Source organism: Lepidochelys kempii, chromosome 2 (assembly GCF_965140285.1).
Source record: "Lepidochelys kempii isolate rLepKem1 chromosome 2, rLepKem1.hap1, whole genome shotgun sequence".
NCBI classification, from domain to species: Eukaryota; Metazoa; Chordata; order Testudines; family Cheloniidae; genus Lepidochelys; species Lepidochelys kempii.
Window position 1 is genome coordinate 141,404,888 of NC_136381.1, and position 24,858 is coordinate 141,429,745.

The 24,858-nt window shown below is 38.9% G+C and overlaps 1 protein-coding gene across 4 annotated transcripts in view; it reads left to right on the forward strand.

Annotated features, from left to right (window-relative positions):
* Nucleotides 1–24,858, forward strand: part of CTNND2 (catenin delta 2) — a 1,186,471-nt gene that overhangs the window by 743,099 nt on the left and 418,514 nt on the right. For all 4 annotated transcript variants that reach the window (XM_073332332.2, XM_073332334.2, XM_073332335.2 and 1 more), the window contains one exon: nucleotides 20,758–21,010. In XM_073332332.2, coding sequence (XP_073188433.2) covers nucleotides 20,758–21,010 — 253 coding nt within the window. The remainder of the gene's footprint in view (nucleotides 1–20,757; nucleotides 21,011–24,858) is intronic.

Consider the following 24,858-nt stretch of genomic DNA (forward strand, 5'->3'; position numbering starts at 1 on the left):
ATGTGTTCTCTGTCTCTCTCATTCTCATATTATATATATATGTAACATACTCATACACTGTAGACATACAGATATGAATCATAAAGCTTCAGCATAGCAGAAAAACAGAGCTGTCGATATAATTGATTCATCTGTAATGTAATAATGAATGATCATTCATGATAGACGTTAGTGTACAAGTCCTATTTGCAAAGTGTCCTCTCAGCTATGTAAAATAGCTCTATATTTGGGAATCGACAAATAGATATCAAATCAGTAGGGGTACTTAATGCACTAAGGAATCAGAACTTAGCAGAATTAAAGCCAAAATAGTCTTAAACACGTAGAAATATTAATAACTTACATTAAGAATTGCTGTATTGACCACATTTCTGACAGGTTTTCTTTGTTGTATCAATCAGACACTGGAGATTTATGTCTCTTCCCAAATCAGAAGCTTCCATTTAGAAATGAGAGAATAAATGAAGCAAAATTAAAAATATCTGCAAAACTGACTTTTTTTAGAACAAGATGTGAGGCTTTCTTTTATTGTTTTAGGGTCCAATCCTACATTTCTCGTTTATCCCATTGCATGCATGGAAGTTTGGGGTACGCAATTAGTATAGGATAAAGCCCTTAGAAGGGATTCAGAGAAATGTAAAACACTTTGTTGCTTAATTTAAATTCTTGTAGTATCTAGTTATTACTGGAGTATTATTTGTGTGTTACTTCAAGGAAGATTGGAGTCTTTCATAGCCCTGCCTTCTTCCAAACACACTTCCACAGATCATATTCCATATGCCTTTATGCATCAAAACTGAAATTCTACTCCCTTTTCTTAGCCACACATCCACCAATCCAGGACAATACCAAGATAATTCTATTAATGAACATTTTCACTCTGTGTGTGTGTACTGCACTTAGGTAACTGTTGATTGTTAGATTATATAACGATCCAGTGTGCATGGTTAAATAACTTATTTTTGATACTTAATACCTAGCAAAATTAAAACAGTCACAGGAAGGTACATCTGCAATCTAGGGATTGTGTAGTGCCTAAACAAACAAACAAAACCAAACACCCCTGCAGCTTGTTTGTGGAGTGTCTTGGACTAGTATTTGCAAAACTGTTAGCTTACTCAGGTTAGTTGACAGTCAAGTAACTTGAGTTAAAACAGAAGCAAAAACTCAAGTCTTGACATACCTGTTGTCCACAGCACAGGATCTACACATTGTTGTCTTTTACAGTGGATTGTCAAAGCCGTGCCTCTTCTGATTTGTTGCGCATTAGTTTTTTATGCAGGTCAATCAGGCTATATGTGAGCTTGCTGACAGATATTTGTTGCTTTGCACTTCTGTCCCATTTCTTGCTTTTTTTCTACAAAAGGGAACATATGGCTCACAGTGGGTGGTATAGACACATAATTTTGATAAAATAACGAAAAATGTCAGTCTCTATAAAAACAGAGTAAAATATGAGAATTTTTTAGAAATAATCACAATTCAAGGTTCAATGTTTCAAGATTAGAGTCATGTTTTTATTGTTTAGAAAACTACAAACTTTCCAAAGAAAATTAGACATTTTCTTTTACGCAAATACTGAGCCTGATTATTCTCTCCCTTTCCCCCAGTTTTATACCATTGTGACTCCACTGACTTCATTGGAATTGCTCCTGATTTACAGTGGGTGTGAGGAAAGAATAAAACACTTCATTGTAATCTCTATGGCATCATATACAGTTAACATATTTTTTGTTTTCCTTCTCCATTTAGATATAAAACCAGGAATGAACCTGAAATAATTTTTTCTCATAGAATAGGGTAATTTATATCAGCAATGAAATTTAATCTAAAATGACAAAACAAAAATTAAAAAGGTTATTTTAACTTTGCTTTAAAAGACATATTTTTATATGCAGTAGAATGTCTTTTTCTGCAATGTCTGTGTTCTGAGTTTATCAGTACTTGATCAAACTGCTGTCTGCTGTGTCATTTTTAGTGTGAAGACGAACAGCTTCAGACAACCAGAGCTTATTCATATTTAAATTTGGTGATAAAAATGTAATAAAAGCTATGCAAAATCCTACTTCTGAAATGTGACTCTGTAAAAATGACATTTTCGGATTCCAATTTTATTATGTTTCAATAGTTTCCGTATCAAATATGCTCAGTTTACAATTAAAAAATTCTTTTCTTCCAGCTCCGAGCCATGCAAACTCAACTTGGTCTCGGAGAGTCAGGCTAAGGAGTCCTTCTTTCTCGTGCATCATCAGGTGTATAAAGATTCTGCAGGCCAATTTATATCCTCAAGTTCCCCAGTGCAGCACCAGTGTCTTCACTGAGGTGGTACAAGTACATGTAATCAACATGCAATTGGAACTTATAAAACAATCCTATTTGTGAAGTGTGAGCCAGATAAGAATACAACTCACTCCTATCTGTATGGACGTCAAGGTGCTAACAAGTCAAATGTTTTAAAGAGTGGGATGTGGAATAGTTTTTTGCACTTCAGCAATTGGATATTGGAATTATCCATAGAGAGCACCTCCTTTGAGTAAGAAGGTGCATTTTTTACACAGTCACTCTTCAGAACAGTACTTGTACATTACTGAAAAACTCACTGTTATATGTTATTTTCTTATCATAAACATTATCAGCTGAGAATCTCAGCTTCCAAATATATTCTTCCAAATTTCCTTTGCTGGTGTTCCAAATGGTAACTGAATGCAAAACAGAAAGAAATATTTTTTTGTTTAACGACAGTTTGGGGAAAGTTAATTTCAAAAAAATCTTTGACTGTTTTGTATGATTTCTGTGTTCTTCACTGGCCAAAGAGCGGCCATACAGTCCTAAAGTGCAATAGATATGTTCTAAATATCAAGCATTGCTTCTTGCTGTTTTGGATTGTATCATTCTGTTTTTGCTTTGGTATGAATTAATGTGTTCTGCAATGGCATACTGTGATGCAACAGCTGCAGTTTAATTGAGGACCACAGTGGTACATCACACACCATGGAGTTCTGGATGTAGGACCAAACATTTTCAGGGAAATAGAAAAAAGGAGGTTATCCATACCTCCACATCTTTGTTAGTCCACTAATGTTGTGATAATAGAACTGTTCTGCTGACTAAGACATCCAGGTTTATAACATTAGAAAAGGAGGGAAATTCGGAAGAAGCAAGTAAGGAATTAAATATCTTTCATACTAAATAAAGTAAATATGAAATAATATAGTGAACTGAATAGCAAATAATGAAATCACCCCAAATTAATAGGAATTCATATTCTCAGTTGAACTCGAAGCTCCTTCTTTAATTCATTATTTTATTTAGGTTTTCTTTTTGTGTAGCTTTAAATCCCTATTGCTTATTTTTACAAAATTACAAATTTATCCTGGAAATAACATTTGATTCTGATCTCACAATGGTTTTGACAAATGTAACTCCAGGTGTTTGGATGGAGAAATCCTGATTAACATCTGAGTAAGTAAGCTCAGAATCAGGCCCTATGTGTCAAATTCTGCCCTTAGGTACATGAGGTTAACACCTATTGATGGCAATTGAAGTGGTATATGCAGGTTAATCTTAAAAATAATTTGCCAAAAGTAATATTAAGGTTCTTAAGAGAATTGTCTCCTTTTTCTGCTATATGGAGGGGAGAGAATGTTATTTGCACAAATCACTGTTCAGGGGCCAATAAAGAGCAAATCCATCCTCCAGTACCAATCCTGAGTAGCCCCTCCATATGCAGATTCCTTCTCATCCAATTCCACTGAAAGGAGATCTCCATAGAGAAAGGATGTGGCTTTACCCCTAAGTATGTAAGGTTAAGGAGGAAGGGGAATCAGAGAGAAGCTTCATTTCCCTATTGAAAGATACTGTCCGGTGTGAGCATCGTGTGGTTGTGGCTGCAGGTATTTGGGGTTGGGGGAATGAACAAGCAGGGAACGGAGCCAAGATACAGAGACTCTACACAGAATTTTTGTAAACCTTTTGTAGCTCGTTAGCAGTACCTGTTTTAGAGGAGAGGGCTTTGTGTCCTAAAACATGAAGGTGTCCTAACATCCATGGGAAAATCGCAAATCCTTAGGGCATCCCAGATTTCACAGGATAGAGTCCTATTTATATCCCCTATATATTTATATCCCCTACTTCCTTCCTCTGTCCCCCAAAAGATGAGTCTTCAGGAAGTTTGTGGTTTTGGTACCTCCGAAATTTTGATTTAAATTATTCCTTTGATGGTTCTTTTGTTTTGTTTGTTTTTGTTTTCAGTAGGAGAGCATGATGTAGGCCATACCTGAATGTATTTCAGTGTATCTTGATATTTTGTTACAAATCGAGGTGTAAGAAGTTTGGTTATAAAAATCACAATAATACCCTGGAAACTCAGTGAAATACCTTGTAAATCTCAGCTGCCATGGTTTGTGGAGACAATGCCTACACTGTGACCGAGAATATCTGTGTATCTATTATCTATTTACTGCATCCGTTTAGTCACAGACACTGGGTTTGATCCTGCTTCTGTTAGACTTCTGTCATGCAGGACCAAGTCCACTCTCTTTTATTTACTTGAGCACTGTTCAATACTGCAAAAATATAAAGACGTTCTTCAGGATATAAAAAGTGATTTGAACGTTAGTATATTTTTGCCTTTCATATATCTCTATACTGTTAAAGAAAACACAATACTGTGCTCAACTAAGCTATCCAACAGTGACATTAAGAGAATTCACACTCTTGTTAAATGTTCATTATTTCACTAATATTATTCTTAAAACAACTTCATTGAGAAATTACCAGGCCACTCCATTTTTGAACAAAGGGTCATCTTAACTTTGTTAGAATTATTATTGAGAACTTCTGCAACTATATTTTTTCTATAGGATACCATATTTCAGTGATCTGCATGTAGAACTCCCATTGAGATCAGTGGGATTTTCACACACACAATGTATATGTCATCTTCTATGAAGGCTTTGTCCATGTTGTCCTCCCTTGCATCCTTCCCAGCAACCAGCAATCCATGTGTGTCCACAGCTCCCATTGATATATCAGTGTTGTACATACCACATGATCAAGTCCTGGAGTGCAAATATTATAATTAACTTAACTAGCACAATAGTTATCTATTACCAAAAACAACAACAACAACCTTTCATTTATAAGATCAACTGTATGCCATATAATTCTAAAGTAATACTATCTAATAATATATGGATTGTATTGTAACAAAATAGCAATATTATTTATTTATTGAGAGCATAGTGCTTGGCAACATACAAAGCCAATGGGGAAGAGTTCACGGTTTAAAGGAAAAGGAACAATTCCTACACATAGTGCCTTCAGTGATCAGAAGGTGGCTTTAGTACAAAACAATGCAGGATTGTTGCTGTGTTTTGTTTTCTTAGGATATTTTTGGTTAATAAATATGACAGTGCTTTTTGCTGATTAATGTTGGACAGATGGGAGGAATTGTATTTTTAACTGAGGGATTTGAAAAGAGTGAGGGTTAAGGTAGTGTAAAAGGGTTGGAAGTTTGGTTGTAATATACATCTCTCAGTCACATTACATAATGGTGCCCCAGCAGATTTGCTTTGGTATAGGAAAGCATAACTTTTATAATGATTATAGTTATTATGTTTGTGACATAGGATTTGCATGATTTTGTTAACTTAAAGGGTCACATTTAAAATGTTTCTATTGGTCTGACAGAGATATTTCCTATATAAGGTGAGAGTCACCCTATGCAAAGGATTAGCTCAAGGCAAATGCACCACTTAAGTTCCATCAGAAGGACTAAAGTAGTACATAGGGCTTGTGTTGCACCATTGCTCAAGGGTCAGTTTCGACCCATAATGGGGAAACTGGTTGAACTGGTTAAATCTCTCAACTTCTTTGTGTAATGAGCTTTGGATTTTATTTCTTTGTCTCTCTGTTTAAATACTTGCATAACTTAAGACGTAGTGAACTAAAGAGCATTTTCTATAAATTGGAGGATGAGAGCAGTACAGTGGGAACTGAGCAAAGATCTTGAAAGAGGGCTTTTTACCAGCCAGTCAGAATCACCAGCTGCTTATCACATTTGGACACAGAGCGTATAAAGCACCCAGGTTTTGGAGCTGAGAAGCACTGCTGAACCACAGCATTCTGGACACAGCTGATTCTAGAAATGCAAGATGCAGGTGTTTGAGAAGCTGGAGAACTGGAAGATTCAACATACAGTCAGACTTTGAAGTATTTACAAAATAGAAATTTACAAACTGTGTCCTGATTAGGCTTTAGGTAGCAAAAAAGGTTGATAATTTACTGAGTCTGGAATCCCATAAGTATACTCAATAGAGGGAGTTTGATATCTGCAGCATTACCAGATGCATTCCTCGAAAAAACTACCTTGATCTGAAATTCAGAATTTTTACTTACTTTTTCCTTTTATGCAAATTCAACTCTAACGTGCACCATTGCTTGTGAATATTTGCTTTTATTCACAAAGTGCATATGTGCTACCAGAATTCCTAAGTCTAATAGAAATAGGTAACAAACTAGTGTAAATTACAAATTGACATAAGCTAGTAGCATACGTGAACTCATAATAAAAACAATTACTTTTAAAGAAATATCAACTTTAAAATGGTGGCTAAGTAGGTTATTCCATTTGCTGAGGCTCAAGATATGTGGTTCCACCTCCATATTTTTCTGCTGGAATTGTTCAACTAAAGGAATATTTTTAACTATCTTGAGTAAGGATATAACTGCTCTAAAAGTGTTGAGACACTGTATCACAATTTGACAAGCCTACAGACTAAAATGAAACAGCTTGGGCAAAAGGAGCCTTGAATAGTGTCCGGATCCAGACAGCTCTGTAAACAAGACGGTGACTGAGAAACCTAAAAGACAGTATTTTTCCTGACTGAAAAGGAATATGAGAGGAGCTTCAGTTTCTGAAGAAAACATGGAGACCTGCTGTAACTGATTGCAGAAATATCTAAAAATGGAATGTCCTTTCTTCAAAAGTGGAGGTAAAAGAGCACATCACTTCAGAGAAAGCCTCAGTACTTCACCCAGAAAGATTATTGCCGCCTCCACTGGGAGCAAGGTTTATTGGATGTAAAAAAAAAATTCAAATGTTGCTTCTGAAATTCCTTTTGACTCGATAAAATAGTTTTTTTTCTTGTGTTTGAAACATTGAGGATTAACGTTAATGGTAAGGAAATGACTGTAAGCACATGGGACTACACAAGTGGGAAACAGACAATACTTCAGTATCAGGGGACTTGAACCAATTTATGACCTTTATTTTGTCTTACATTTTGTAGCTGCCAGTGATGTAGACCAGTGATGAACTGACACTCATACCATATTCAGAGCTCTATTGACTGTGCCCAGTGGAACAACTATTGTAGTTGGAAAACAGCTACCCCTGGTCTAGGAGAGGGGACAGAAAAATGTGTAAAACTGTGATAATCCAGGCTATATAGAACATAAACAGATGTTACTGTGCAGGGCAGAGGAACTGCCTCTAACCATATAAGAGAAGTGTCTGACAACAGAAGAGACCCCACAGTAAGAATTTTATAGCACCTTTGCCAATAATGTGCCAGACTGCTAGCAAACAAGCAGACATGGTAGCCCAGGTAGAGCCAATGCGAATTGATACATATGTAGATTCATAGATTCATAGATATTTAGGTCAGAAGGGACCATTATGATCATCTAGTCTGACCTCCTGCACAATGCAGGCCACAGAATTTCACCCACCACTCCTAAAAAAAACCTCACACCTATATCTGTGCTATTGAAGTCCTCAAATTGTAGTTTGAAGACCTCAAGGAGCAGAGAATCCTCCAGCAAGTGACCCGTGCCCCATGCTACAGAGGAAGGCGAAAAACCTCCAGGGCCTTCCAATCTGCCCTGGAGGAAAATTCCTTCCCGACCCCAAATATGGCGATCAGCTAAACCCTGAGCATATGGGCAAGATTCATCAGCCAGATACTACAGAAAATTCTTTCCCGGGTAACTTGGATCTTACCCCATCTAAAAACCCATCACAGGCCATTGGGCCTATTTACCATGAATATTTAATTACCAAAACCATGTTATCCCATCATACCATCTCCTCCATAAACTTATCGAGTTTAATCTTAAAGCAAGATAGATCTTTTGCCCCCACTACTTCCCTCGGAAGGCTATTCCAAAACTTCACTCCTCTGATGGTTAGAAACCTTCATCTAATTTCTAATCTAAATTTCCTAGTGGCCAGTTTATATCCATTTGTTCTTGTGTCCACATTGGTACTGAGTTTAAATAATTCCTCTCCCTCTCTGGTATTTATCTCTCTGATATATTTATAGAGAGCAATCATATCTCCCCTCAACCTTCTTTTAGTTAGGCTAAACAAGCCAAGCTCCCTGAGTCTCCTTTCATAAGAAAAGTTTTCCATTCCTCGGATCATCCTAGTAGCCCTTCTCTGTACCTGTTCCAGTTTGAATTCATCCTTCTTAAACATGGGAGACCAGAACTGCACACAGTATTCCAGGTGAGGTCTCACCAGTGCCTTATATAACGGTACTAAAACCTCCTTATCCCTACTGGAAATACCACTCCTGATGCATCCCAAGACGACATTAGCTTTTTTCACAGCCATATCACATTGGCAGCTCATAGTCATCCTATGATCAACCAATACTCCAAGGTCCTTTTCCTCCTCCGTTACTTCTAGTTGATGCGTCCCTAGCTTATAACTAAAATTCTTGTTATTCATCCCTAAATGCATGACCTTACACTTCTCACTATTAAATTTCATCCTATTCCTATTACTCCAGTTTACAAGGCCATCCAGATCCTCCTGTAGGGTATCCCTGTCCTTCTCTAAATTAGCAATACCTCCCAGCTTTGTATCATCTGCAAACTTTATTAGCACACTCCCACTTTTTGTGCCCAGGTCAGTAATAAAAAGATTAAATAAGATTGGTCCCAAAACTGGTCCTTGAGGAACTCCACTGGTAACCTCCCTCCAACTTGACAGTTCACCTTTCAGTAGGACCCGTTGTAGTCTCCCCTTTAACCAATTCCCTATCCACCTTTCAATTTTCCTATTGATGCCCATCTTATCCAATTTAACTAATAATTCCCCATGTGGCACAGTATCAAACGCCTTACTAAAATCTAAGTAAATTAGATCCACTGCGTTTCCTTTGTCTAAAAAATCTGTTACTCTCTCAAAGAAGGAGATCAGGTTGGTTTGGCACGATCTACCTTTTGTAAAACCATGTTGTATTTTGTCCCATTTACCATTGACTTCAATGTCCTTAACTACCTTCTCCTTCAAAATTTTTTCCAAGACCTTGCATACTACAGATGTCAAACTATACATCAACCATAAAAAAATTGAGGGGGGAGAACCCTGCAAATTGGAAATCAGGATCAAACCAACTAATTCCGAGTTCAGCCTTGTAAAAATATGTGGGACTCACTACAAACAAGATGTAGGCTCCTTAAAAAAAAAGGCTAAGTAAATTGATTAAATTGTGTGGGATCCCCTGTACGAGAGAGTAACTGAAATCCTAAATTAACTAGTTTTCATGATGATAAACCAGTTGATCATTTAGAGGCTCTCATACATTTTATCTTAAATAAGATTTTGCTTTTAAAAGGTCAGTGGAAGGTATCTAGGCATCTAGGTTGCATTTCCCTAGTTTGTTTATGAGAAGGTCATGCGAGACAGTATCAAAAGCCTTACTAGAGTCAAGATATACCACATCTACTGCTTCCCCCCCCCCACCCCATCCACAAGGCTTGTTACCCTATCAAGGAAAGCTATCAGGTTGGTCTGACATGACTTGTTCTTGACAAATCTATGCTGACCGTTGCTCATCACCTTATTACCTTCTGGGTGTTTGCAAATTGATTGCTTAATTATTTGCTCCATTATCTTTCCGGGTACTGAAGTTAAGATGACTAGTCTGTAATTCCCCAGGTTGTCCTTATTTCCCTTTTTATAGATTAGCACTATATTTTCCCTTTTCCAGTCTTCTGGAATCTCTCCCATCTTCCATAACTTTTCAAATCTATCTCCTCAGTCAGCTCCTTAAGCATTCTAAGATGCATTTCATCAGGCCTAGGTGATTTGAAGACATCTAATTTGTCTAAGTAATTTCTAACTTGTTCTTTCCCTATTTTAGCCACTGATCCTACCTCATTTTCACTAGCATTCACTATGTTAGATGACCAATCACCATCAGCTTTTTTGTTGAAAAACTAAACAAAAAAGTCATTTATCACTTCTTCCATTTCCACATTTTCTGTTATTGTTTCCCCTCCCCCCATCATTGAATAACAGGCCTACCCTGTCCTTCGTCTTCCTCTTGCTTCTAATGTATTTGTAGAATGTTTCTTGTTACCTTTTATGTTTCTAGCTAGTTTAATCCTGTTTTGTGCCTTGGTCTTTCTAATTTTGTCCCTACATACTTATATTATTTGTTTATATTCATCCTTTGTAATTTGACCTAGTTTCCCCTTTTGTAGGACTCTCTTTTTTCAGTTTCAGATCATTGAAGATCTCCTGGTTAAGCCACTGTGGTCTCTTGCCATACTTCCTATCTTTCCTATGCAGTGGGATAGTTTGCTCTTGTGTCCTTAATAATGTCTCTTTGTCAAACTGCCAACTGTCTTCAATTGTTTTTCCCCTTAGACTTGCTTCCCATGGGATCTTACCTCTCAACTCCCTGAGTTTTCTAAAGTCTGTCTTCTTGAAATCCATTGTCTTTATTGTGCTGTTTTCCCTCCGTTCCTTAGAATCATGAACTCTACTATTTCATGATCACTTTCACGCAAGCTGCCTTCCACTTTCAAATTTTCAGCCAGTTCCTACCTAATCAAATCTAGAACAGCCTCTCCCCTAGTTGGTTTCTCTACTTTCTCAAATAAAAATTGTCTCCCATACTATACATTCCAATAACTTATTGGATAATCTGTGCCCTGCTATGTTGTTTTCCCAATAGATGTCTGAGTAGTTGAAGTCCCCCATCACCACCAAGTCCTGTACTTCGGATGATTTTGTTAGTTTGAAAAAAGCCTCATCCACCTCTTCTTCCTGGTTAGGTGGTCTGTAGTAGATGCCTACCATGACATCACCCTTGTTTTTTACCCCTTTTTGCCTTACCCAGAGTACATACAGTTTCTATATGAGGCAACACCTCCTCCCTTTTTTCCCTGTTGGTCCTTCCTGAGCAAGCTGTACCCTTCTATACCAATATTCCAGTCATGTGTATTATCCCCCTGAGTCAGTCTGTGATGCCAACTATGTCATAGTTGTGTTAATTAACTAGCATTTCAAGTTCTTCCTGCTACTTCCCCATATTTCTCGCACTAGTATACAAACATCTAAGATACTGATCTGATTTCTTCCTGTTTTCTCTCTTGTCTCTCTTCCTTATCCCTACTATAACAGCCCATGCTCCCCCAAGATTCCAACTCATCTTCCAAGTCTCCATGTTTTTGACTTACCTGCAGGCTTTTGTCACCTGCCCCCGTTGAACCTCGTTTAAAGACTTCCTCTCTAGGTTAGCCTGTCTGTATCTAGATATGCTCTTCCCGTTCCCCGATAGGTTAACCCCATCTCTGCTTAGCAGTCCTTCTTCCCAGAACAGCATCCCATTGTCAAGGAAGCTGAAGCCCTCCTGGCAACGCCATCCTCGCAGCCAGGCATTCACCTCCAGGATGCATCTGTCTCTGCCTGGCCCCCATCCTTGACCAGAAGAATCGAAGGGAACACCACTTGAGCTCCCAACTTCTTCACCCTTACTCCCAGAGCCCTATAGTCACTTCTGATCTGCTGAGGATCATACCTTGCAGTATCATTAATGCCCCCATGGATGAGGAGCATGGGATAGTTGTCAGAGGACTAGATGATCCTTGAAAATCTCTCTGTAACATCTCAGATATGGGCCCCTGGCATGCAGCACAGCTCCCAGGATGCCATGTCAGGCTGACAGATGGGCCCTCAGAAGAGAGTCACCAACCACCACTACCCTACGTTTCCTCCTGGAAGTGGTGGCTGTGATCCTCCCAGCCTTGGGTGTACTTGGCTTCTCCTCCTCCACCTTTGACGGTGATTCCTCATTGCTTGTTGCCAGGGCAGCATAATGGTTCTTAATCCCTATGGTGTGTGGGTTGGGGGAAGGGGTGGAGCACTGCCTGCTTCCAGAAGTAACTAGCAGCCAGTGTCCTCCCTGTGTCAAGCAATAGCCTCCTCACCCAGTGGTATGACTGCTGTCTTCTCCAGGTGGATAGCTTCCTAAGCCTTAGATGTCTCCATGTGAATACTCTCAAGGAATTCCTCATGAGCACAGATGCTCATCAGCCCAGCCACCTCCTCCTGTAGGTCTCCCACCTTCTTCCTGAGAGATTCCACCAGCACATACCTTTCATATTGGACAGTTCCCCCAGCCTGGCTTTCTGTGAGTGGGAAATGCAGGATACAGTCTGCAAATCCACACCAGGATCTGGGTAGAGGCACCCATGTTCAGGTTGTCTGTCCGGATACAGACGCAGGTGGAGGAGACAGGAGCAGCGTTGGCACTGGCGATGCGGCCCTTCCTGACCATAGCGATTATATTATGACTCCCTCCTACAAACTCCCTCTCAAATTCCCCTGTTTGCTAGTGCCCCTTGCTTGCTTAGCCTCTGGCTTTTAAGGCCTTCTCTCCTAGGTCAGTCCTACCCCTTCATTAATCACAGAGGGGGATGGTGATCACAAGGCTGATTGCAGCTGATCAAAGTTGATCAAGGATGATCCAGGGAACAAAGGCTCAAACAGTCGGCAAACACACAATCCCAACTGACCCTGTAAATTTAAATAACTACTGTGGTGCTACTTCAAAGCAATTATATGTTCATTTAGAGCAGTGGTTTTCAACCTGTGGTCTAAGATTTTCAAAGGGGTCTGCACCTCCATTCAAAATTTTTTAGCAGGACACAAACGAAAAAAGTTTGAAAACCACTGGTTTAGAGAAAATGTCACTCTTGAAATGTTGTCTGGTGGTTATATATGTGATGTTATATTTTCATGTAGTTTTGTTAACCTAACATGATGTAGGTTTTATTTCTTTATCGTTTGATGTATTTAATGGTTCAGTTCACTTCGGCATAATTTATACAGAGAACATTTTCTGTGCAATTTGAAGGTGAATAAAACAGCAGAAACTAAGAAGAAAAATGGAGAGAACTGTTCAGCCAACCACTCAGGATAACCAGATTAGTAACCCTTTCATTTGAATACAGAGGGTATAAAGCATCTAGTTATTGAGGCTGTGAAAGTGCGGCAGGATTCAGAAACTGGAGAAGTTTATGATTGCAAAGATCAGGAACTGGAAGATTCAAGAAACAGACAAAATGGTACAGTAAAGAGAACACAGAGGAGATAATAAACTGAAAATTGGAACAGCCTGGGCTATATTGTGTCCTGATTTAGCTTCAGGGAATTAAGAGTTGATCCTTTTCTGAAACTCAAAGACTGGATATCTGCACAAGATGTGGAGTGTCCGAAGACAATCTATCTTAATCTGGAACTCGGCAATTTGAATTTATTATTGTACTTTTTTCCCCTCTTTTTTAGTGCAGATTTACATTTAAATGACAGAACGTTTGGGGGCTATTTGGTTTTAACACAGAATATGTGTGTGCTACCAGAAAATCCTAAACACACCCTGGGAGAGATCCCTTACAAATCAGCAGATTACAGCATCATTTGTTTCTTTTCTATAAATTGAATTAAAGTTGATTTTTCATTTATTCCTCTAAAATTATTTTTTTCTATCTGGAAAAGTTCTTTTTTTTTTTGAGACAGCATCAATGGAATGTAGTTCACCTGTAAATAAATATATTACCACATTCATATTGAAAGATTTACAGGATGCTAGATTTGACTATTCATGTTTACTAGTCAAGTGTTCCTGTCACACCCCGAGCTTCATGATAACATTTCAAGCAATTTTTTTTACATTAGTACAATTGCCAAAAATCTGTTGCTTGCACTATAACTTCTAATTGGCAGTTTTGGAGGAAATTAAATACACATTCCCCAAAAGGTGATGAATGCAGTTTACTAATAAGAAGCAGAGAATGTAGTTTGAATATTGTGCTGAATATTATGCAGAAAAAAATTCTGATTTTCTACTTGTTCCTTAAATACCACCACAATGACTGTAACTGTATTGTTACAGCATCGTTTTATGACATTATAAAAGCATCATGCAAATAACTTCTGTTTAAAGAATATCACATTGTAGGACATATTTTTAAAGGGGCATCTATTTGGCGCACAGAAATTTGTGTGTGTAAATTGAATTTTTACCCACACTGATCTGCATGTAGACACAGTCAAGGCCTCTTTACATATGCACAGTGTTAAAAACAAATCATTTAGAAAAAGAAAACTGCAAAACGTTACATTCAGCTATACAACAGGCATTGTGAAAAGGACAAAGCATCAAGAAAACATTTGTTCAATAAGAATATGAGATGGATTATATGATTTGTGGAGCAAAATGTTGCAAGATAGTATCCCTAATTTATACAATAACATGGACCAAGTAAATCAGTGCATTAAAAAGAATGCAGCAGAGGAATCTGTATACATTTACTCTTAGCTTTTGTGGGCCTGATCGGAAATACCTTACTCTTTCCAAATTCTCTTTCACTTTAGTTGAATTCACAATAACTCCAATTTCCATCTGTGGGAATTTTGACTGAACAAAATGCTCAGGTATGAGGCCCTAGGATCTTTTCGTAAGATATACCTGAATTTTCACTACAATATAAGTGTCACTGCATCCAGTTTGGTGTTGTGGGAAAGACAGAGAAAGAGATGTAAGGTGCTTATTCTGCACATACACAAGCAGCCAGGAGAGCCCTAACAAGTAAACAAACCTAATTTGCCAAGGCCCACATCATATCCTTAAATGGGCGTCACGTATGATTAGAAGGCCTTTCTGGGGTGTTCTCACAGCTTGGCCAAAATTTCTCCATAGTAGAAAACAATTTTCCTTTTCCTGTGATTCATACACCCAGCTTCAGAAAGTGTTCCGTTCCTCCCCTGCCCCACTAGCGATGAAGGCCCAAGATAAAATAATAGTGAGATCTTCATTACAATTTCTTGATTGCACTGCTTAGACACAGTTTGTAGTTTGTAGATGTTGAAAATTGCACTTAGAAATTTCAGGATAAAACCACACTTCCAGCTCAAGATTGAGACTCCCATCTTTAGACATCATCTCTACATCTCAGTTAAGCAGCTCCTGTTGAAAATAACAGATTGCTAGATATTTAGAAGGTTCAGATGTCCCTTATCGGTCCAGATTATCTGTTACACTCAGTTTCTACTGAGTGCAGCATAAAGCAAGTACTGTGCCCTAGCACTAGTGCAAGTTAGAGCCCCTAAGGACTGTCCACTAGCTAGGGTTATCCAGAACACTTCAGACATCAGCCACTCCTCCCTATCAAACCTGTCCCTGCACCAGAGTGTTGCAGGGAGGAAAGTGGAGGAGCTGACTACTCTGGAGGATTACATTGCACCAGAAGACTCTCTCCAGCTGTGGAGTTACAGCCAGTCTGAACAGTGCAAATGGAGCAGAGTGGGCCAGAGCATCTAACAAATAATGTTTACCTGGTGCCTTCACCCACCTAACTCCAGTGTAAGCCTTGGAAAAATTGGCCTGAACTTAAAGTGCAGGAGCGTATGCATGCACACACGCGTGAGCTCACACACACACACACACACACACACACACACACACACACACACACACACACACAAAGAAGCAAGATAGGCCACAAATGACAGATTTAATCTGAACTTTCTGGATCTTTGTATTTCCTATTTTTTGAGACAACAGAAGACTCTTGGAAGTGACCCTGTAGCTCTGTCTACATTGGCAGGGCGGGATTAACTTTGTGTGGGCCAGGTGCCAAACATGTTTGTGGGCTCCCCTGGGGAATGAAGAGGCAAGAGTCAAGAGCACAGGGGGCAGGGTAGATTTGATTTAAATCATGATTTGAATCACTAGTTAGGAAGACTCAATTTAATCATGGTTTTCTACATAAAAGTGCATTCTTGTTGGTTGTTATAACCTTAATGCGTATTCTTCACAACTCAGAGATAGATGAGGTTCACACTATACATTTTTAAACAGTGATTTATTCTGAAAACTTTTCAGATGAGTTTTACAGCTACATCAGAAAATGATTGTTTGGTTATTTCATTTACCAAAGGTAATTGAAGCAGATATTTATGAAGTCATTGGGAGGTGAACTATCTCCAATTCAACAGGTTAATCATTAATATTTGGAGGATTTTCTTGCCAGACTGTGTTAGGAGGAGAACATCACCAGACAGACATTTAAATTGTATTATTTAACCAAAACAACAATGTTAAGTATTCTGGATTTTTTTTTCTTCAACAGCAAACATAATATTTTAACAAAAAAGCACATGTCCCTTGCTTCTCACATTTATCTCCAGACTTCTTCTCCTTGCCCAGATCTATTCCGTCCCCAACAATCTTCTATTTTTGAAACTTTTCACTTTTAAAGAGAAGTAAGGGATTGACTTTGAGTACACAGATTTCCAGAGGGACCATCGAGTTGAGGTCTGTTATTTCTCACCTGTATATATTATTTAGTTATTTAAAAACATTTTTGCTGTTAACAAGCATGTTACCTCTAGAGACACAAATCCACAGTTTGAGAACTGCAAAACTAAGCATCTCTGGTGGTATCTTCTAGACTGAGCACTAAATCCCGTTGGGTAGATAGAAAGATTAACCTAAATAATCTATACAGAAGCCTGTGGAATTCCATAAGATTGGGTCCCTAATCCATGAACTATTAGAACTCATTTACAAAACTTTTCTTAAATATTACATGACTAAATTCATACTATAGAATTAGAATTTATAATCCCTATTCCATGATGAGATATAATGTATCTTAATTAAAACGATCTTTAGATAGGTTTATTCCTCAAAAATCTGATTTAAATCAAAAAAATCTGATTGTTTTGATTTTTTTAAAAAAGTCATTGATTTTTATCCACCCTGACAAGTGTGGCTTGGGGCGGGGAAGGATTGGTCCCCAGCTGGAGTGAGGCAGGGGCCAGGGGCAAAAGCGTAGTGGGGCAGAAGCTAGGGTTGGTCCCTGGAGCAAGGGAGGGGCCGGGGGTAAACTCCCACAGACTGGGTACCTACCTTCTCCCTGGTTCTAGCCCATTCTCTTTGTCTCTCTCTGCACTGAGCTGAGGGTTGGGGTGCACTGAGCACAGGGCTGGGGGTGCAGGGTCTGGGAGGCAGTTAGGGTGCAGGAGCAGGTTGCGGTGCAGGGTCTGGCCAGGAGCTAGGGTGAGGGAGGGGGCTCAGGGTTGGGGCAGGAGGTTGGGGTGTGGAGTGCTTACCTGGGGCAGCTCCCATTTGGTGCGAGGGGTGCAGGTGGGAAAGTGGGGGGGGGCAGGAGCTCCCGTTTGGTGCTCAGGATGGGGGTGGGGATGTGGGGGGGTGCAGGAGTCAGGACTGGGGGCTGGGGGTGTGTGAAGGAGTCAGGGCATGGGATGTGGGGGGGCTGGATATGTGTGGGGGATGTAGGAGTCAGGGCTGGGGTCATGAGGGTGTGAGAGGGTGAAGGAGTCAGGGCAGGGGGCTGGAGGTGTGTGAGGGAGCGAGTGCACTGTGGATCCGCTCCTCCCCCTCCCTTGCACGGGCGAACAGCTGTTCGGCGGCAGAGGGAGGGAGACGGGGAGGGGCAGGAATGCAGCATGCTGATGGCAGAGGCGGGGGAGGAGCTTGGCCGTCAGTGGAGCCTGCCCTGCTGCAGCAGGAGCCCCAGGAGCCGGCAGCACCAAGCTTCTGCCCCCACGGGAGAGAGCAGGGGGCGGAGAAGAGCAGGCTGGGCCAGGGCCCCTTTGGAGCATGGGCCCGGTGCCATGGTAAATCTGGTACTATATTAGAAAATGAACTATTGCTCACAAAATTACCTGGCTTTAGTTTTCAGCAGCCCTGGGACAATTTGTGGTTCCAAGCAGACCTCTTTGTTTTCAGCTGAGCTTTACTTTGTTTTGGAGGGTTCATTCATATCCAAAAGCCAAAGCAAAATTCAGGGGGTGTACGAACCCACATGATTTAAAACCAAATAAAAGAATTGCACAAACATCTCCAAACTGAACCTTCTGTGTTTCAAACGCATCTACTTAGGCCCACCTTGAACATGTGCCTACTCTTCCTTACCCGTTCACTGGAGACCTACCATAGTTGAAAAGAAAGCATATCTTAACAGGAATTTCTTTAAAGGTATGTTTTATCTTGTCAACTATTGGTCTTATTCTTTCATATTCTAACTACCACAAATCTGTGTACATGATAATAAAATTCAAAAGGAAATTATAGCCTGTTAGGACAACATAATTATGAAAATGAATCCGAATGAGTCAAAAAGCATGTAGGTGTTAGAAGTGTGACAACTAGCTTCAGTTCATACGGTTGCCTTATTGATAGAAACACAAAAGAGAAAATAAGATGGAAACAAAATAAGTATCAACTATTTTGTTAGTGCTTCATTGAACTGTGTTGCAAGAAAAAATGATGAAATACATGGGGCAATGTTGTAATGAAAGACAATGAAAGGCCTCCTTTTTAGCAGAGTTCTTAGTTAGAGCTTTTTGCAACGCTCCAGATTTCAATGAGAGATCAAAAGTTGAAAGCATTCCCCATGTCATAATTCCATCTCCTAAATATCAAGATCTTAATGCAGTTCATCGCTCTTCTTTTTCTTTCATTTCTACTTGTTATTTTTACTACTTTTTCCTAACTTCTGCTTTTTTGAATAATTTTCTTTTTTCATGTGACACTCCATTTTGTTTCTCAGTTAATGTTACTTATTCCCTGCTATGAAAACGCTGCCACCTTTTCTGTATATTCTTAATGTAATACTGCTGAGTCCAGGAATTTTGGTTTGGTTTGTGAACAGAGTTTATCAGTATTCAGATATAGTTATTGCATTACAAGTGATCTCTCTTCGAAACAGAAGTTTATTCTTAATATATATCCTTTTATTGGTTATTAATTAAGGAAATATACAACATGAGATAAAAGACAATATCAAAGCAAGATTTTTCTTTATTGTATTTTCATATAGACTAACATAACTTGATAGTATTGTATTCTTATGTTTGTTAATCAACAGATTTTCAATATTATGATGTCATAACTGTTATAACATAAATTCTGTGATTCAACTCACTGTTCATATACATCAAAATGAAAAGTACAAAAAAAAGGGAAAACTAATAAAAGACAGAAAGATACTAAAAGACATACTCTGGATGGAAAAAGTGTCTTAACCTTGGCAAGTACTAGTGTTAGATGGATGCTATCATACAAGCACTATTAACTACTTTTTGAGTATTGCGTTTTTAATTTTTACATATACTGCAATATGAAACCCTTAAAGTTGTTTCATGGAACTTAATGAAGTATGCAAATGATTTGTAATTATGCATCTGAAATGTAAATGTGTGTATCAAAAGAAATGACAGGGGACATTATTATGAGACCTGGAACTTGAGGATGCATGTTCACCTATAGACCTATGATTTTAACATAATCAAATGATCCTGAGCCTGGACCCATTGCCATTTATGGCAGAACTTCTGTTGCATTTGATAAGAGCAACACTGGGCCCATAATGAGCTCATTTACAGTGCATTTACTTTTTCTGCTGCTCAGAACTCTCTCATAAACAGGAGTGGCTTTTTATTTGTACTTGTTTCAGGGCCAGTAGGCCATATAGGAACTAATCCTACAGTCCTTACAACAAGAATCTAGTTGACATCATCAGTACCGCAGAACGTGGGTCTAAAATTGCTGCTGCTAAGAACCCAGTACACATGGCATATTGAAGTGTGCTTTACTGTAGTGGTATAATAAAAAAGATAATGGACTCTGAAGCAGACTAACAAGATTTTTAAGGTGCAAAGTCACTGAGTCACTTTAAATCTGTTAGTTAAGATGCTCTGAACTGTTGATACAATAAATGTCATTAGTACATTTCATTACCCTTTTAGACAGGTAGAGACAAATGTGCATAGTGTAATTCTCTTTCAGAGTGAAGTAGCAGATAAGTGAGTCTTGTTTATAGTGATATCAAGAAAAATTGTTAATGCAAGCAGGGCTGTGTGTTGAATATTTTACAGGAACTGGGACCCCAAAAGTGTGATGACAAGTAATCCCTATATTTGTTTCATCTTTAACAGTCATCATTTTCAATCCAGACTTTAGATTCTACTCTCCTTTGGTGAGAGTTTGAGCTGTGTAAAGACTGCAGAATCAGACCCTTAGAGCTGTTGAAATTTAGCTCAACTACTCCCATGCTCTTCTCATGACGCATACAAAACTTGCTTTGGAATTTTGCTGCTTGTATATTTTTTTAACTTCAGATTAACTCATTCTTGAATATGATGTAAGTAATTCAAAGCCCATCTCAAAGAAGTGTTTCTACCTAATCTCTGTGTAACCATTTTAAATATTGTTTAGTCTATGAGTAGCATGCTATTTAGCATTTTCACTTGACAGTTATTTACCTCACTGCTTTCAATTATGACAGTGTTGTTCTTTTTTTTCTCATTCTTTTCGAACCCCTGTTTATATGTGTGTATTTTTTTCCTCTGCCTAGACCTGGTTAACCATTTCTGTGAACAGGTCCTCAATTTTTTACTTTGTCCCTACTTTCCTGTCGTAGCCCCATCTTCCCCTGGTGTCGACTCCGTACCCTTACAGCGCACAGGCAGTCAGCACGGCACACAGAACGCAACATCGACCTTCCAGAGGGCCAGCTATGCTGCAGGCCCAGCCTCCAATTACGCAGACCCCTACCGACAGCTGCAGTATTGTCCTTCTGTTGAATCACCATACAGCAAATCTGGGCCAGCCATCCCACCTGAAGGGACCTTGGCTAGGTCACCTTCCATTGATAGCATTCAGAAAGATCCCAGGTGGGTGAAACCTTATTTTGTCTACCATTACATGTTGATAAAGAAGGGTTATAACTGCAGTCTACTTGTATTTCAACTATGGTTAAAAAATGAAACAAAAATTGTGATTTGTCCTACAAAAGATTCTTTGTTTGAATTAGAATTATCTGTTTTAATGCTTTTTTTAAACATGTTCTTGTGAGCTCTCCTTTAAAACAAGATGGTCTTCAGTGCATACATTTATCTACCCTTGCTAGGGCCTCCATGTGAAATAGTATGAAAAGAAATTATGCTACGACTATGGCACCATGAGTCTTTGAATCTTAACTGTGATGGCTTAGGTTTTCCTTTGCTATTCAAGGAGAAATTTTGTTCTTCTGTAAATGTTTAATAATGTGCAAAGTGGCACCTGAGTGCAAGGCTATGAGAATAACAGTGATTGAGAGATAGAACATATTCAGGTCTATATTTCATCTGAAGATACTGTATCTAAGCTCTGCCAGTACATGACAGCAGAATGATTTGCAGTGTAATTTTCAATAAATGATTATTGCTGCCTTCTCTTCATAGAAAATATTAGCCTCTATGACACATATGCACTCCGTGGTTGTATACATATAAATATAAAATATAGTCATCATTGAGTTCTCTAGGTATACTGTAAATCAAAGAGTATGTGCTTGATGGCAGCATTCTAAGGGGTGAATTGTCTTCAGTTATGACAGTAACGGAGATGGAGGTATTAACAGCACCTCTTAATTTGATTGCTTGTTTTTGTCTGGTTTTGTGGTGCAAAGGATCAGTACTTTTATGGGCTTTTTATGATTCTTGTAAGTTAAATCGTTTTGAAGTTGAAATCAGACTCTTGAGAAGTTACATAATTAAGCTTTTATTCACAAATATTTGACTTCTTAAAATCTGTATTCATTTGTACGGGATTTTCTGTGGTAGATATTGTGATTTTGTTGCATGGTATTTAGCAACAGGAACACTCAGAAATGTGTCCCCAACAAGGTCATTAGGTTGGCATTTGACCAACAAGATACATAAGATAAAATGGCAAGATTTTCCTTCTTCCGCTATAGAAATGAACGGTTCATAGCCTTGACAGCCTGCACTCTGTACATGTTGACTATCTGTATAGTAACTGCCTCACTAGTCCAAGAGGCCAAGGACAGATTAATTGCGTAGCACATCAGGGACACTACTGCTTCTAGTACCAGCTCATTATGCTAGTGACCCACTTTTGATGTAGGTATAGCAGCTGTCTCCTTATCCTTAACTCTTGATGCCACACCATATGTTTGAATGGGAAGAAGACAACAGGCCCTTGTATGTTTATAGGTTTGGCATTCACAGAAAAAATGTCATCACACGAACATAATTTACCCACCTAGAATGGCACTAAATACTGACATTTGTTCTATGGTATTGAATTCTTGACGGGGATACTAGAGAAGGACTTTTGCATGCTACAAAATTCTGCCTTGTAATAATACCTTGTTAATGCCTTACAAAAGATGTACAGGAACTTGAAATATAAGAGAAGAATGAGATTGATGGCAAAAAATACATTTAGGAAAAATATATTGAAATGAAGGAAAGCATGTGTACTATACTATAGTCGTGTTAGACATATGGTTTAAAAAGATGTAATCTTTGTGGAAAATACACCATTATCACTGTAGTGGTCAGCACCTGCATAGGTTATATGCTTAGCAAATGTCATAGAATATCAGGGTTGGAAGGGACCTCAGGAGGTCATCTAGTTCAAAGCCGGACCAATCCCCAATTTTTGCCCTAGATCCCTAAATGGCCCCCTCAATGATTGAACTCACAACCATGGGTTTAGCAGGCTAATGCTCAAACCACTGAGCTATCCCTCCGCCCCAAACTTGTCAAACTTGTTCCTTTTGTAAAATGATTTTGTTTACTTTCGCTTGGTGCTCTAGCCTTATTTTGTAGCCCGTTTTGTTTCTCTTCTCCTTCCAACCTAGTGCATGGAATTATATGAATACTAATTTAAATAAGAATATAGGAGATGGAATATTGACATCCACAGATGTAAATAGAACTTGGTAAGCTTTACACAGGAAGAAATTTGTTTATTTACCATTTTTCATTTCATGAATTAATCATAAACAGGCTGTGATTTTTACATTTTTTTTGTAACAGGGATTTATATTGTAGCTTTTACAAATGTATTTCATGCTGTAAATTACTAGTGAGCTACTAACTGCAGCTATTGCTTCAAGTATTTGTTATCTGCATATTCACAGATTGTGTTATTTGGTTGGTTACCTGAGTCACATGGTAGTGTTCTGAAAAGCAAATTAAGGGGTTGGGGGAGGAGGTACAAACACACACAAAGCCAGTTGTATGGATTTTACTCAAACAAACGTTCGTAAATATTTTATTGTAGTAATCGCCCAGCTCTAGACCTAAATTATTTGTAAATAAAAATGAAAGGGTGTGACATAAAAATGAAAGGGTGTGACATCCTTGAGTAAAAGTGTTCTGGCTTCAAGTAGAAGTCAGTGTTATGAAAATTAGCTTGATACACCAAGAAATAGATTGTTACCCATTTTTTTTCAACTAGTCTAGCAAGAAGGAATCAAAATGATTTGAAGTTGGGGAAAAACTCAGTTTCTCAAGTTGAAGTGATTAATTTAATCTGAAGGATGAAGTCCTGGTCTGTTTTACACAGATGTTGATAGAGACAGGGGTACAAGATTTTAGAATCATAGAAGATTAGGGTTGGAAGGGACCTCAGGAGGTCATCTAGTCCAACCCCCTGCTCAAAGCAGGACCAATCCCCAACTAAATCATCCTAGCTAGGGCTTTGTCAAGCCTGACCTTAAAAACCTCTAAGGAAGGAGATTCCACCACCTCCCTAGGTAACCCATTCCAGTGCTTCACCACCCTCCGAGTGAAAAAGTTTTTCCTAACATCAAGCCTAAACCTCCCGCACTGCAACTTGAGACCATTACTCCTTGTTCTGTCATCTGGTACCCTGAGAACAGTCTAGATCCATCCTCTTTGGAACCCCCTTTCAGGTAGTTGAAAGCAGCTATCAAATCCCCCCTCATTCTTCTCTTCTGCAGACTAAACAATCCCAGTTCCCTCAGCCTCTCCTCATAAGTCATATGCTCCAGTCCCCTAATCATTTTTGTTGCCCTCTGCTGGACTCTTTCCAATTTTTCCAAATCCTTCTTGTAGTGTGGGGCCCAAAACTGGACACAGTACTCCAGATGAGGCCTCATCAATGCCGAATAGAGGGGAACAATCACATCCCTTGATCTGCTGGCAATGTTCCTACTTATACAGCCCAAAATGCCGTTCGCCTTCTTGGCAACAAGGGCAACAAGATGAGGAGGAATGGTGTTGGACATCTCTCCCCACGCACCAGGAACTCTCACAGGAGCAGCAGATAATACAGACCCAGCACTCCCTTGAATTCTATGCACAGATCCTGTTTAAATTCCATGAGTAGCATTCTAGAATCTCAGGAATCATGGTTTGGGAATACTGATAGGCTCCTTGCCACTAATAGCAGCATGAGAACAGGACATGTAATTCTCTTTTAGCAGCAATGGTAAGGAGAACTGCTGAGCATATTGTGACCTGATCTGTAAGAGGTATATTCCCCTCCCTCCATGGGCAAAATGCCTTAGTAACCTGCCCCTGTTCACCACATTACCAGAAACATAGTGACAAATTGGAGGGAGTTTAAAGAAGAGCAACAAAAATACCAGGAGAGTTGGACAGATTGATTTATGAGGAAAGATTAAAAGCTTGGCTAAAAGAATAATGAGGGCAGCGAGACAAAACACCCCGAATACTTGAAGGAACACTGAGAAAAGACAGAA